This window comes from Alosa alosa, chromosome 20 (genome assembly GCF_017589495.1).
Source record: "Alosa alosa isolate M-15738 ecotype Scorff River chromosome 20, AALO_Geno_1.1, whole genome shotgun sequence".
In the NCBI taxonomy this organism is placed as follows: Eukaryota; Metazoa; Chordata; class Actinopteri; order Clupeiformes; family Clupeidae; genus Alosa; species Alosa alosa.
Genome location: NC_063208.1, coordinates 1,928,113 through 1,940,612, shown reverse-complemented (window position 1 = coordinate 1,940,612; position 12,500 = coordinate 1,928,113). Strand labels below are relative to the sequence as shown.

The following is a 12,500-nucleotide window of genomic DNA, read 5'->3' as shown; positions in this document are numbered from 1 at the left end:
CTTTTAGACCTATTTATTGTAGTTTCAATGGGCCTTCAAAAAAAGCCTTGTACATGGGTTCTCAAACTTTTCCAACCTCAAAACATTCTACAATGCATGGAGGCCCCCCTGACCTCGTTTTGCGCCACCCTCACCATCTAGGTGGTTTGATAGATATGTACGCTGCCTACTACTAGCCTTCTACTACTACTACTACTACTAGTATGCATGGTGGTGCACTGACACTGAATTCTGCAATATAGTAATAAGTTATTACAGTGCATGGAAATGCGTACTGTACTGTTCTTCCTAGGCAACAACAACTTCTACTTCCGCTACTTTTTTCCAGAGACGAATTTCTCTTGAACAGTTTAACTTAGAAACTTCTTAAAACTTTGTTACGAGGGTCTTCAAACGGAGCAGGTTGCTATGTCTTTTCAACTTTGAAACTTTTATACTTTTAAACTATTAAAGAAAAACCTTTAAAAATCCCCATAGACTTAACATTTACCGACATTATGACATATCATAATAATGCCATTAAGCAATTAGAATCCTATGGCAGGTGTTCAGGCCACCTGCAGCCTCAGGCTTTAAGCATACAATCTGGGTCAATTAGGGCTACATTTTATACGGTGACGATGAAAAGAGAAGACGAGAAGTGGCTGCCTCGCCTTCATTTTTTATTCGCGTTTTGAAAAGCATTCTCAGGGGAAATCTTTGTTTTATATGAAGACGCAAGAGTATGTGATATCTCGATTGGATATGCATTCTAGACCGCTGGGTGGTGGTGTGATAGAACCCGATGCGTCCGCGGCGCAGACATTCTAATTTGACAGTTTAGCCAGAGAGGTAATCAAGGATCTTTGGTTTAGCCGTTTTAGACGGAGGCGTTAAAACCGGTTAGTTTTCAAAACTCTACACTCTGGAAGGAGTCTTCAGATTTTTGCATCTTCAAGCCCCGATGGCGGGGTCGCCGTGTAAACGAAAGGCACTTATGATAAAATATTTTGTCGTCTTCCTTCGCAATAGTTCTCGTATAAACGGCCCCTAAGACTACACATCCTATTCAACTGTTTCCTCTGCCCAAAACTGTTTCAAAATAAAAGTCCTCAATACAATAATCCACTGTTAAACAATGTAACCCATTAAACTACTGAACTTTTTACATTCAACTTTTAAACGGTCTACTTTTAATTAAACATTTCACATATCATTAAACTATCTATCTATTAAACTAGCTGTCTATCAACAACTTTTAACTATCTACATTCAACTTTTAAACTTTTGAACTATATACATTCAACTTTTAAACAATCTACTTTTAAACTATTATTAAACTATCTATTAAACTAGCTGTCTATCAACAACTTTTAACTTGTCATCAACTATGTCAACACTTATCATCAACTATGACTCCTACCTACTGTAGCTAGTTAGCTAGGTTAGCTAAGTCACATGGTTAGCATAGTTAACATGTTAGCATTGTTAGCATGCTAGTTAGCATAGTTAGCATAACAACTAAAAATTATTAGCTAGGTTAGCTAAGTCACATGGTTAGCATAGTTAGCATGTTAGTATTGTTATCGTGCTAGTTAGCATAGTTAGCATAACTACTAAAAAATATTAGCTAGGTTAGCTAAGTCACATGGTTAGCATAGTTAGCATAACTACTAAAATTATTAGCTAGGTTAGCTAAATCACATGGTTAGCATAGTTAGCATGTTAGCATAGTTAACATTGTTAGCATAACTACTAAATATGAATAGCTAAGTTAGCTAAGTCACATGGTTAGCATGTTAGCATTCTTAATATTTTAGCACAACTGCTATAAATTATTAGCTAAGTTAGCTAAGTCACATAGTTAGCATTGTTAGCATAGTTAACACCATTAACATTATTAGCATTTAAAAAAAAACTGCTAGAAAACATTAGCTAAAATGAACTAAGTAACTTGGTTAGGATGTCTTCACAGACATCTTCAACACTTCCCTGAAGCAAGCCATCGTCCCATCATGTTTCAAAGCTGCCACCATTATTCCTGTGCCGAAGAAAACTGCTCCATCCTGCTTCAATGATTACCGCCCCGTGGCACTGACACCCATCATCATTAAGTGCTTTGAGCGGCTTGTCATGTCACACATCAAATCCATTCTCCCCCCCCACCCTGGACCCCTTCCAGTTTGGGGCGGAAGCCCTGCAGCGCATAGTGAACACAGCTGGAAGGATTATTGGTGCTTCTCTCCCCTCCCTGAAGGACATTTACACCTCCCACCTCACCCGCAAGGCGACCACAATTGTGAGTGATGCAAGTCACCCCACTCACAATTTGTTTGATCCACTGCCCTCTGGGAAGAGGTGCAAGCCTGCGCCCCGCACCACCAGACTCACCAACGGCTTCATACACCAGGCTGTTAGGATGCTGAACTCTCTCCCCCCTCTCCCCCCTCCACCACATAACATCCTGGGGCCTCATGTACAAAGCTTGCATACGCACAAAAAAATGAAAGCGTCGCCATTTCTCCGCGCTCACGTCCGGATGTACGAAGACTGGACTTGAGCGTGAGAATGTGCGGGTCCTCCGCGCAAACTTCATGTCTGGCGTGCGACATTTCTAATGTGTATCGTCAGTTAAGCATTTAGAGGCAATGCAGTGCAACAACATTATATGATCGCGAGTCTAGGCCTTTATTTGCACAGTATATTGTGAAACGTGGGTTATTAAAAATGATAACACTTCGAAAATAGGCCTATGTTTCTAAATTTGGACATGCAACAAGCGCAAATTCTACTAAGTTATGCAACAACCTATCCATGATGACAACTGTAGACTTTTTAGAGGATAAGAATTAAAAGGGAATGTGAAACATAGCCTACACAGCCCCGATATTTGGTTACGCGATTGTTGATGACTGGTTATCAAACATTTCAGATCTGCATCACGCCCCATTTTAGCGGAAAACAAGTTAACATACATATATCATTGATTCTAATGGGAAAGACAGATAGCCTAATCACACCTTGACGTTACATCTAGTTATTAATTTACAGGCCATTCAATAATTTTACTAACACGGCAGTTATAAAGAATTATGTGTATGTAACTTACTCATGTCGAAACGATGTAGGCTACATTACAACCCATTCAGCACGTACTAGCTACACTTCATATCTACCATATCATATCCCATGTAAAACGGTTAGCTTGCTAGCTAGCTAACTGTGGAACTTCAGTATAACAGGCATAGCCAATTATCTCACCTAGTTGTAGGAAAAAGGCTACGTTCATATTACAAGTGATATAATGAATGTGTGACTTATGTTTAGTTGATGTTATGACATGTAAAGTTAAGCTTGCCGAACTTAGTTATAGTCAGCCACGGGCAGTTTGACTGTGCCTACATTCGTGATACTCCTGTTAGTAGGCTAAACTGGAAAGAGCAAAAAATAGAAACATAATGGTCACATTAATCCCATAAACACACAGATAACTCTTACACCAACCTTATTTTGTGCCTTTTATTCACGTTTGTTTCAAGATTTAGTAAGTATAACCCCTTTTCGCTCCCCACTTCTATGCAGCATAGGTTTCCATTATCCAAACAGCTCCCTTTCCCCTAAAAAAGGGGGCGTGTACATGCACGGCCACGTCTAGCTAGATCCAGTGTGGTGTTGTAGTTGTTCTAACGTTACTAGTTGTTGCAACAGCTTGTGAAAAAACTACAAAGTTTGTTACACCAAAAGAGCGTTAATCTCCGCGATAAAAAAAGATTGGCGCCCGTTAAAATAGGTTTACGTTAACGCCGTTAATAACACATTTAACTGACAGCACTAATTGTTACTATAGTTAAAATTGTTAGCATAACTGCTAGCAAACATTAGAGTCATTCCAACTTTTAGTTATTGTCAAATATCTAATTATACACAGCCATTAAACTATTTGAATATCAACATTCATTAAACTTTCAGTCTGTCAACAACTTTTAAACTATTTACATTCAACTTTTAAATGGTCTACTTGTAAACTATCATTAAACTATCTATCTATTAAACTAGCTGTCTATCAACAACTTTTAAACTATACATTAAACGGTGTACTTTTAAACTACCATTAAACCATCTATCTATTAAACTTGCTGTCTATCAACAACTTTTAAACTATCTACATTCAGCGGTCTACTTTTAAACTATCAACTTTTATTAAGCTTTGCAACCATCATGTCTATCCTAGCATTACCGTAGTAACCATCTCTGTATTATCTATTTTAACCAAACATGATATTTTACATCACAACTTTTGCATTTTCATGCACTGGTAATTCCTTGGAATTGCATTTCTAGTTATTTTTCTTCTACTTATTTGTGCGTTTAATTCAGCTTCAACCGTTTGATGTAGAAACTTCGTTCAAACTGTGTTGCGTAGGTCTTACTTAGGTGACTTCAGCTATGTATTTTTCAACTTTGTAACATTTATACTTTTTGAACTATTAATTAAAAATTACTAAAAATGTCCCCATAGACTTAACATTGGCAATTATGACATCACAGTAGGGCACTTAGAATCCTATGCCAAGTGTTCCGGCCACCTCCAGCAACTGTCTGTCTCAGGCTTTAAGCACACAATCTGGCTATATTAAGACTACAGATCCTGTTTAACTGCTTCCTCTGCCCACAACTGTTTCAAAATAAAAGTCTCCGCTACAATAATTCCCTATTAAATAATTTGACCATTTAAACTATCCAACTATTTAACTTTTCAACTATTCCAACTGTCAGTTATCACCATTTCGGAAAATCAGATCATGCCGCTGTTTTCCTACTGCCTATGTACAAACAGAGAAGTCGGACGGACCCCCCAGTGACGAAGGAGGTCAAGCGCTGGACTGACCAATCGGAAGCCAGGCTACAGGACGCCCTTAGCAACGTTGACTGGGAGATGTTCAAGACGAACTCTGCTGACATCAATGAGTTTACGGAAGTATCAGTGAGTTACATCAATATGCTAACGGATTCCATCATCCCAACTGTAAAGATCCGAAGCTTCCCTAACCAGAAGCCATGGGTGGATAGAGAAGTGGGAACGGCATTAAAGACACGCACCATGACTTATAATGCTGGGCTTATTTCAGGGGATATGACGGATTACAAAGCAGCATCTTATAGTTTACGTAGAGCTATTAAAGATGCTAAGCGGCGCTATAGAGACAGAGTTGAAGCTGATTTCTTGGAGGGTGATCCAGCACGAGTGTGGAAAGGACTCCTAACCATCACTGGCTTTGAAAGAAAGTCCCCTCCTATGATGAATGTGGGTAAAGCCCTCCCTGATGAACTTAATGCTTTTTATGCTCGCTTTGACATAAAAAACACAGACTATATTGGACTAGCTGCAGCATGTGAAGTAAATGAGGATGCACCTTTCTGTGTCTCTGAGGTCGATGTGAGCAATGCCTTTAGGAGGGTTAATTGTAGAAAAGCTGCTGGACCGGATGGAATTTCTAACAGGGTTTTGAAATTCTGCGCTGCTCAGTTAGCTCCTGTGTTCACTTATATCTTTAACATATCATTGGCTCAAGAGACAGTTCCTACTTGCCTCAAGCAGTCTGTTATTGTTCCAGTACCGAAAAACAAAAGTCCATCATGTCTGAATGACTCACCCCAGTAGCCCTGACGTCTACAGTGATGAAGTGTTTGGAGAAGCTTGTGAAAAAACATTATATGCTCATCCCTCCCTGCCTCCTTCGACCCCCCTCCAATTTGCTTACAGAGCCAACAGGTCTACAGAGGATGCCATCTCAAACCTCATGCACACCACCTTAACTCAACTGGAGGAGGGAATGGGAATTATGTGAGGATGCTGTTCATTGACTTTAGTTCAGCATTCAACAATCTTATAGTACTTCTCACCTTGGTCACAAAGATGAAGGCCTTAGGACTAAACACCACCCTGTGTCACTGGATATTTGACTTCCTCACCAACCGTTCACAAGTGGTTAGAGTGGGGGTCTGACATCTGACTCATTAACCATCAGCACTGGTGCTCCCCAAGGCTGTGTTTTTGAGTCCACTGCTGTACAACATCTACACACATGACTGCAAAGCCAACAGTAGTCATACCTCCATCATCAAGTTTGGAGATGACACAGTGATCTTGGGCCTGATTAGTAACAACAATGAACAGCTCTACTTGGATCAGGTTGATGAGGTGGCACAGTGGTGTCAATCTAACAGCTTGACACTGAATATCAATAAAACCAAGGAAATGGTAGTGGATTACAGAAGGCAGCAGCAGAACTACAGTTACACCCCACTAATGATCAGCGGGCAACCTGTAGAGAGAGTCACAAGTTTTAAATACCTTGGTGTCCACATTACTGAAGACCTAACATGGACTGTTAACACTCAATATGTTCTGAAGAAGTCCAGACAACGACTCTACTTCCTTCAGGCCAGCTAAGGAAATTCAAAGTTTCTACATCCATCATGAAGGCCTTCTACACTTCAGCGGTTGAGAGTGTTCTAACTGGTAGCATCATCACCTGGTATGGGACTCCACAGTTAGAGATTGTAGTACTCTGCAGAGAGTAGTCAGCTCAGCTGAACGCACTATTAGAACTCAACTTCCTGCTCTACAAGATATCTATTCCAGAAGAGTACTCCTAAGAGCCCAAAAGATTCTGGAAGGACTCTTCTCATCCTAACAATGGATTATTCCTACCGCTGAAATCAAGAAGACGCTTATGTAGTCACAAAGCCAGAACTGAGAGACTCAGGAGAAGTTTTATCCCCAGGCCATCCGAACTCTGAACTCACACTATACTGACTTTGCACACATTCACTCTTCAGCACTCTCAAACATTTCCCAACTCTGAACTCACACTATACTGACTTTGCACTCATTCCTCCTCAGCACTCCCCCCCCCCCCCACACACACACACCTACAAGACTTTTTAGCACTTTTACATCCCTCACCCTATGCTATAGACCTTTTATTATTTTCTTATTTCATCACAGGTCAAAACACACACACACACACACACACACACACACACACACACACACACACACACACACACACATATCTGACTTTCTCCAACTTTTGCACATCTCCATAGAACTTTTTATTTATTATTTTTGATTTCTCCTCCATCTACCCATGTCCTTGATTGCCTAGCCTTTCTGCCCACCCCCACCCCCACCCCACCCCCATCCCCAACACCCCCACAAAAAACACACACATTAACATCATCACTGTCATCACCTCACATACATACAGCACACTGCTTGCTACAGTAAGCCTCCTCTGCATACTTGCTGCACACTGCCCCCCCCCCTCCCTACATACACAGCACATTGTCTTCAGGATCTTCTCCAACACACATCCTCTACATACAGCACACTTACAGCACACTGCCCCCACACACACACCCACCCACACACACATCTTCATCGCTCACATACACACACACACACACACACACACAGTCACTGCTACACTCTCCTCCCCCCACACACACACATCTTCATCACTCACATACATCATACATACAGTACTCTGCTTGCAATAGTAAGTCCCTTCACCATACTTGCAGTACACTGCCCCCCCTCTCCCCTACATACACAGCACATTATTTCATCAGGAAGCTTCTCCAACACACATCCCCAACATACTTACAGCACACTGTTGCCCCCAATACACAGCACATTGTCTCATGAGGAAGCTTCTCCAACACACATATTGCACACTGCCCTCCCCCCACATACACAGCACACTATCACATCTCCCCTGTCATCCCCCAACACACACACCAAGACCCTGGCAGTTGGGTTAGCCCTTGAGCCGTGGATCTGCCCAAGGTTTCTTCCTTGGTAAGGGAGTTTTCCTGCCCCTGTTGCTCTTGGGTGCTCCTTGTTGGTGCCCCCCCAATTCCAATCCTCCCTCACCTTTCTTATGCAGCCCTTGCCACTTAATCTACTAAACCCTCTTCTACTGCACTTTTTACCCCCCACTTTGCACAAATAGGCTGACACCAGACATAATTTCACTGCATTTCTTACTTCCAGTAACTATATGCATGTGACAATAAACTTCCTTGTATCCTTGTATCCTTGTATCAACTATGCCTCTAGCCTACTATATTAAACCACCACCTACCTAGCAACCAATTTAGCAACCATTGAAATTAAGCATCTATGTCAGTTTCCATAGCAATCAACATGATTATACTAGCAAACCACTGTAGTAACTCCTTTATTTCTGATAGTAGCTACCATGGACACCCTAGCAACAACCTAGAAACGACTTCAAGTACCCTAACAACAGCCTAGCAACCACATTCACAGTTAAAACCTAGTAACCAGCATAGCAACCACCATAACTACTCTAGCAACAGTCAGTTGTCATCAACTTTGACTCCCGTCAACTGTTTCCTCTCCCCACAACTGTGGCAGTGTTACTCCCAACACTGCTGAATACACAGACACACACACACACACACACACTCATATGCTCACCTCCTCACTCTGAGTAAGATCAGCATTACTCTAAGGTGAAATGTCATCTCACCTCCTTGGTTACTAGTCTAAGGTGAAAGGTCATCTCACCTCCTTGGTTACTCTAAGGTGAAAGGTTATCTCACCTCCTTGGTTACCCTAAGGTGAAAGGTCATCTCATCTCCTTGGTTACTAGTCTAAGGTGAAAGGTCATCTCACTTCCTTGGTTACTAGTCTAAGGTGAAAGGTCATCTCATCTCCTTGGTTATTCTAAGGTGAAAGGTCATCTCACCTCCTTGGTAAATCTAAGGTGAAAGGTCACCTCATCTCCTTGGTTACTCTAAGATGAAAGGTCATCTCACCTTCTTGGTTACTCTAAGGTGAAAGGTCATCTCACCTTCTTAGTTACTCTAAGGTCAAAGGTCACCTCTCCTTCTTAGTTGCTCTAAGGTCAAAGGTCATCTAATCTCCTTGGTTACTCTAAGGTCAAAGGTCATCTCACCTTCTTGGTCTTGTCCATGGCTCTGAGCACAGTGCTGTTCAGGTCCTCCAGGGCAGCGAGCACGTTCTCATACTCCCCCAGATGCTGCGAGAAGTACTCTTCAAAACCAGACAACAACAACAACACCTCTGTTTAGTGAAACATGTCAACAACAACTCCTCTGTTTAGTGAAACATGTCAACAACAACACCTCTGTTTAGTGAAACATGTCAACAACAACACCTCTATTATTGAAACATGTCAACAACACGCTTCAGTTAGGGAGACATTTCAACAACACGCTTCAGTTAGGGAGACATTTTTAAAAGTAAGGACAGCAGTTCAGAAGAGACTTCAAAACGAGACGTCAGCGATCTGTGTGGACTCAGTATGCTTTCTGACCTGTGTGGACTCAGTATGCTTTCTAACCTGAGTGGACTCAGGATGCTTTCTGACCTGTGTGAGCTCAGTATGTGTGAGCTCAGTGTGCTTTCTGACCTGTGTGGACTCAGGATGCTTTCTGATCTGTGTGAGCTCAGTATGCTTTCTGACCTGTGTGAGCTCAGTATGAGTGAGCTCAGGATGCTTTCTGACCTGTGTGGACTCAGGATGCTTTCTGACCTCACGCTACGAGAGCAGATGAAGCACTTTAAGCATTAAGCACTTCTGACGCGTTCACACTCAAGGATGTTGGAGTTACAGGAAACAAAGCCAGGCTTTCTTTTCCCATTTTACACAAAATCCTCCTAATGCTCTACACTGCTTGCAAGCTCTTGTACTCGTTTAAATAGCATTTTAATAGATAATATTGTAGTCATGTCCTGAAAAGTATAATAATATTTTCTTCAAGAGACAATCAGCAACAATTTTCCACTTATACAAGTACATTTTTTATAAGCAACGAGTACTGGTATTGTCTTTAATATATTTTCTTGTCTTGCGAATGACAGATGAATACATATCATTCCAACTAGTCCCTGGCTTTGCACTAAACAGATAAACACATATCACTTGTCCCTGGCTTTGCACTAAACAGATAAACAGGTATCACTAGTCCTTGGCTTTGGAGGTGAGAAAACATTTTACTGATTCATCACCCTACAACACACACATATACACACACATACACTTACACATGCACCCCCTACACACACACACACACACACACACACACACACAAACACACACACCATCCCAAGTTTATCTTACCACACAGCTCATCTGTGTCCACGTTGCTGCAAAATAAACAAAAACAAGACAAACAAAACAAACAATTATGGTTACTATGGTTACCTCATCTGTTTACATCTGTAAACATCTGTTTACTGTACTCATGCTGAAATGTTACTTCATCTGTTTACATCTGTAAACATCTGTTTACTGTCTTCATGCTGAAATGTAAAACAAACAAACACACACAATGCTAAGCTTCTCTTTATTGTCCCATTTGTAGGACAGCAATCTTCACGTGGGGGCAGCCGTGGCCCCCTGGTTAGCACTCTGGACTAGGGGCAGCCGTGGCCCACTGGTTAGCACTCTGGACTTGTAACCGGAGGGCAGCCGTGGCCCACTGGTTAGCACTCTGGACTTGTAACCGGAGGGTTGCCGTGGCCCACTGGTTAGCACTCTGGACTTGTAACCGGAGGGCAGCCGTGGCCCCCTGGTTAGCACTCTGGACTTGTAACCGGAGGGCAGCCGTGGCCCCCTGGTTAGCACTCTGGACTTGTAACCGGAGGGTTGCCGTGGCCCACTGGTTAGCACTCTGGACTTCTAACCGGAGGGTTGCCGTGGCCCACTGGTTAGCACTCTGGACTTGTAACCGGAGGGTTGCCGGTTCGATCCCCGACCAGTGGGCCGCGGCTGAAGTGCCCTTGAGCAAGGCACCTAACCCCTCACTGCTCCCCGAGCGCCGCCGTTGTAGTAGGCAGCTCACTGCGCCAGGATTAGTGTGTGCTTCACCTCACTGTGTGCTGTTTGTGTTTCACTAATTCACCGATTGGGATAAATGCAGAGACCAAATTTCCCTCACGGGATCAAAAAAGTATATATACTTATTCTTATACTTACATAATGTATATCTTAGCCACACAAACCCTATTTGTCACTAAAATGGACAATGAATAAATAAAAAAAGAACATTTAAAACAATAAAGGCACAAATATAAAACCAAAAAAAATATTTTTTAACAATTTTAACAATGAACACAGAAGGTCAGAATCCCGAGTAACAGAACGTCAGAGCTAAACTCATGTAATCCACTGAGAGAAAGTGTCTCACGGAGAGAGACTCCCCGCTGCTAATCCTGTGCTGAACGTAGCTGCGGTCTGACTCAAACACACACACACACACTCACACACACACTTACACATACACATACACACACACACTCACACACAATCACACACACACACACACACACACACACACACACTCACACATACACACACATACACACACACACACACATACACACACACACACACACGGACTCACACTCACACTCTCACGCACTCATTCACACATGCACACACGTGCACACACATGCCACACACATCCTAACACACACACACACACACACTCTCATCACACACACACACACACACACACACACTCTGGCAGCACACACACACACACAAATGATGGACAGTGTGTACACTCTTCACTCGCCACTCACACAACACACACACATGAGACAGTGTGTACACTTACTCACTGCCAACTCACACACACACACACACACACACAAATGAGACAGTGTATACACTCACTCACTGCCAACTCACCCACACACTCACCCACACACACACACACACACACAAATGAGACAGTGTGTACACTTACTCACTGCCAACTCACACACACACACACACAAATGAGACAGTGTGTACACTCACTCACTGCCAACTCTCACACACACACACACACACACACACACACACACACACACACACACACACACTCACTCACTGCCAACTCACACACACACACACACTCAAATCACATCTGCGTTTACTGATGAGGCAGAGACGGCGGATGAGGTCTCCGAGCTTCATCAGACATGAGTGTGTCACAGGCGTGTCACAGGCAGACTCAGAGGATGCCTGCCCGCGTCAACCCAGAGGTTCGTGTGTGTGTGTGTGTGTGTGTGTGTGTGTGTGTGAGAGATGATGATGAGAGAAAGGTTCTGTGTGCGAGAGAGCGTGTGTGTGTAAGAGAGTTTCTTTGTGTGTGGTGTGTGTTGTGTGAGATAATCTGTTGTGTATTGAGATGGCAATGTGTGGATGTTGGTGTGTGTGTGTGTGTAGTGTATTATTTTTGTGTCTCCAATGACCAGGTGGCTGGTTGCTCTAGTTAGATTGAACAACAGGAGGTGCTATTTCTGTCCTCAGCATAAGCTAAGCTACCCTGGACCATAAAGACCGCCCCTGTGGTGTCCAGTCGATGTCTTATCCACCCCGACCACCTCAAAGCCAACTGCCACGGCCAGATTACCGTCCGCGGTGGTCCGCTTGGGTGTGGGATGGGGGTGGAGTGTCTCCAGGGACACA

General features: G+C 42.8%; 1 protein-coding gene across 1 annotated transcript in view; it reads right to left on the bottom strand.

The window, feature by feature from the left end:
- necab1 (N-terminal EF-hand calcium binding protein 1) overlaps window positions 1-12,500 on the bottom strand; it is a 54,281-nt gene that overhangs the window by 27,940 nt on the left and 13,841 nt on the right. The window contains exons 4-5 of the mRNA XM_048228957.1: window positions 10,161-10,186; window positions 8,973-9,070 (exon numbers count right to left, since the gene is read on the bottom strand). Coding sequence (XP_048084914.1) covers window positions 8,973-9,070; window positions 10,161-10,186 — 124 coding nt within the window. The remainder of the gene's footprint in view (window positions 1-8,972; window positions 9,071-10,160; window positions 10,187-12,500) is intronic.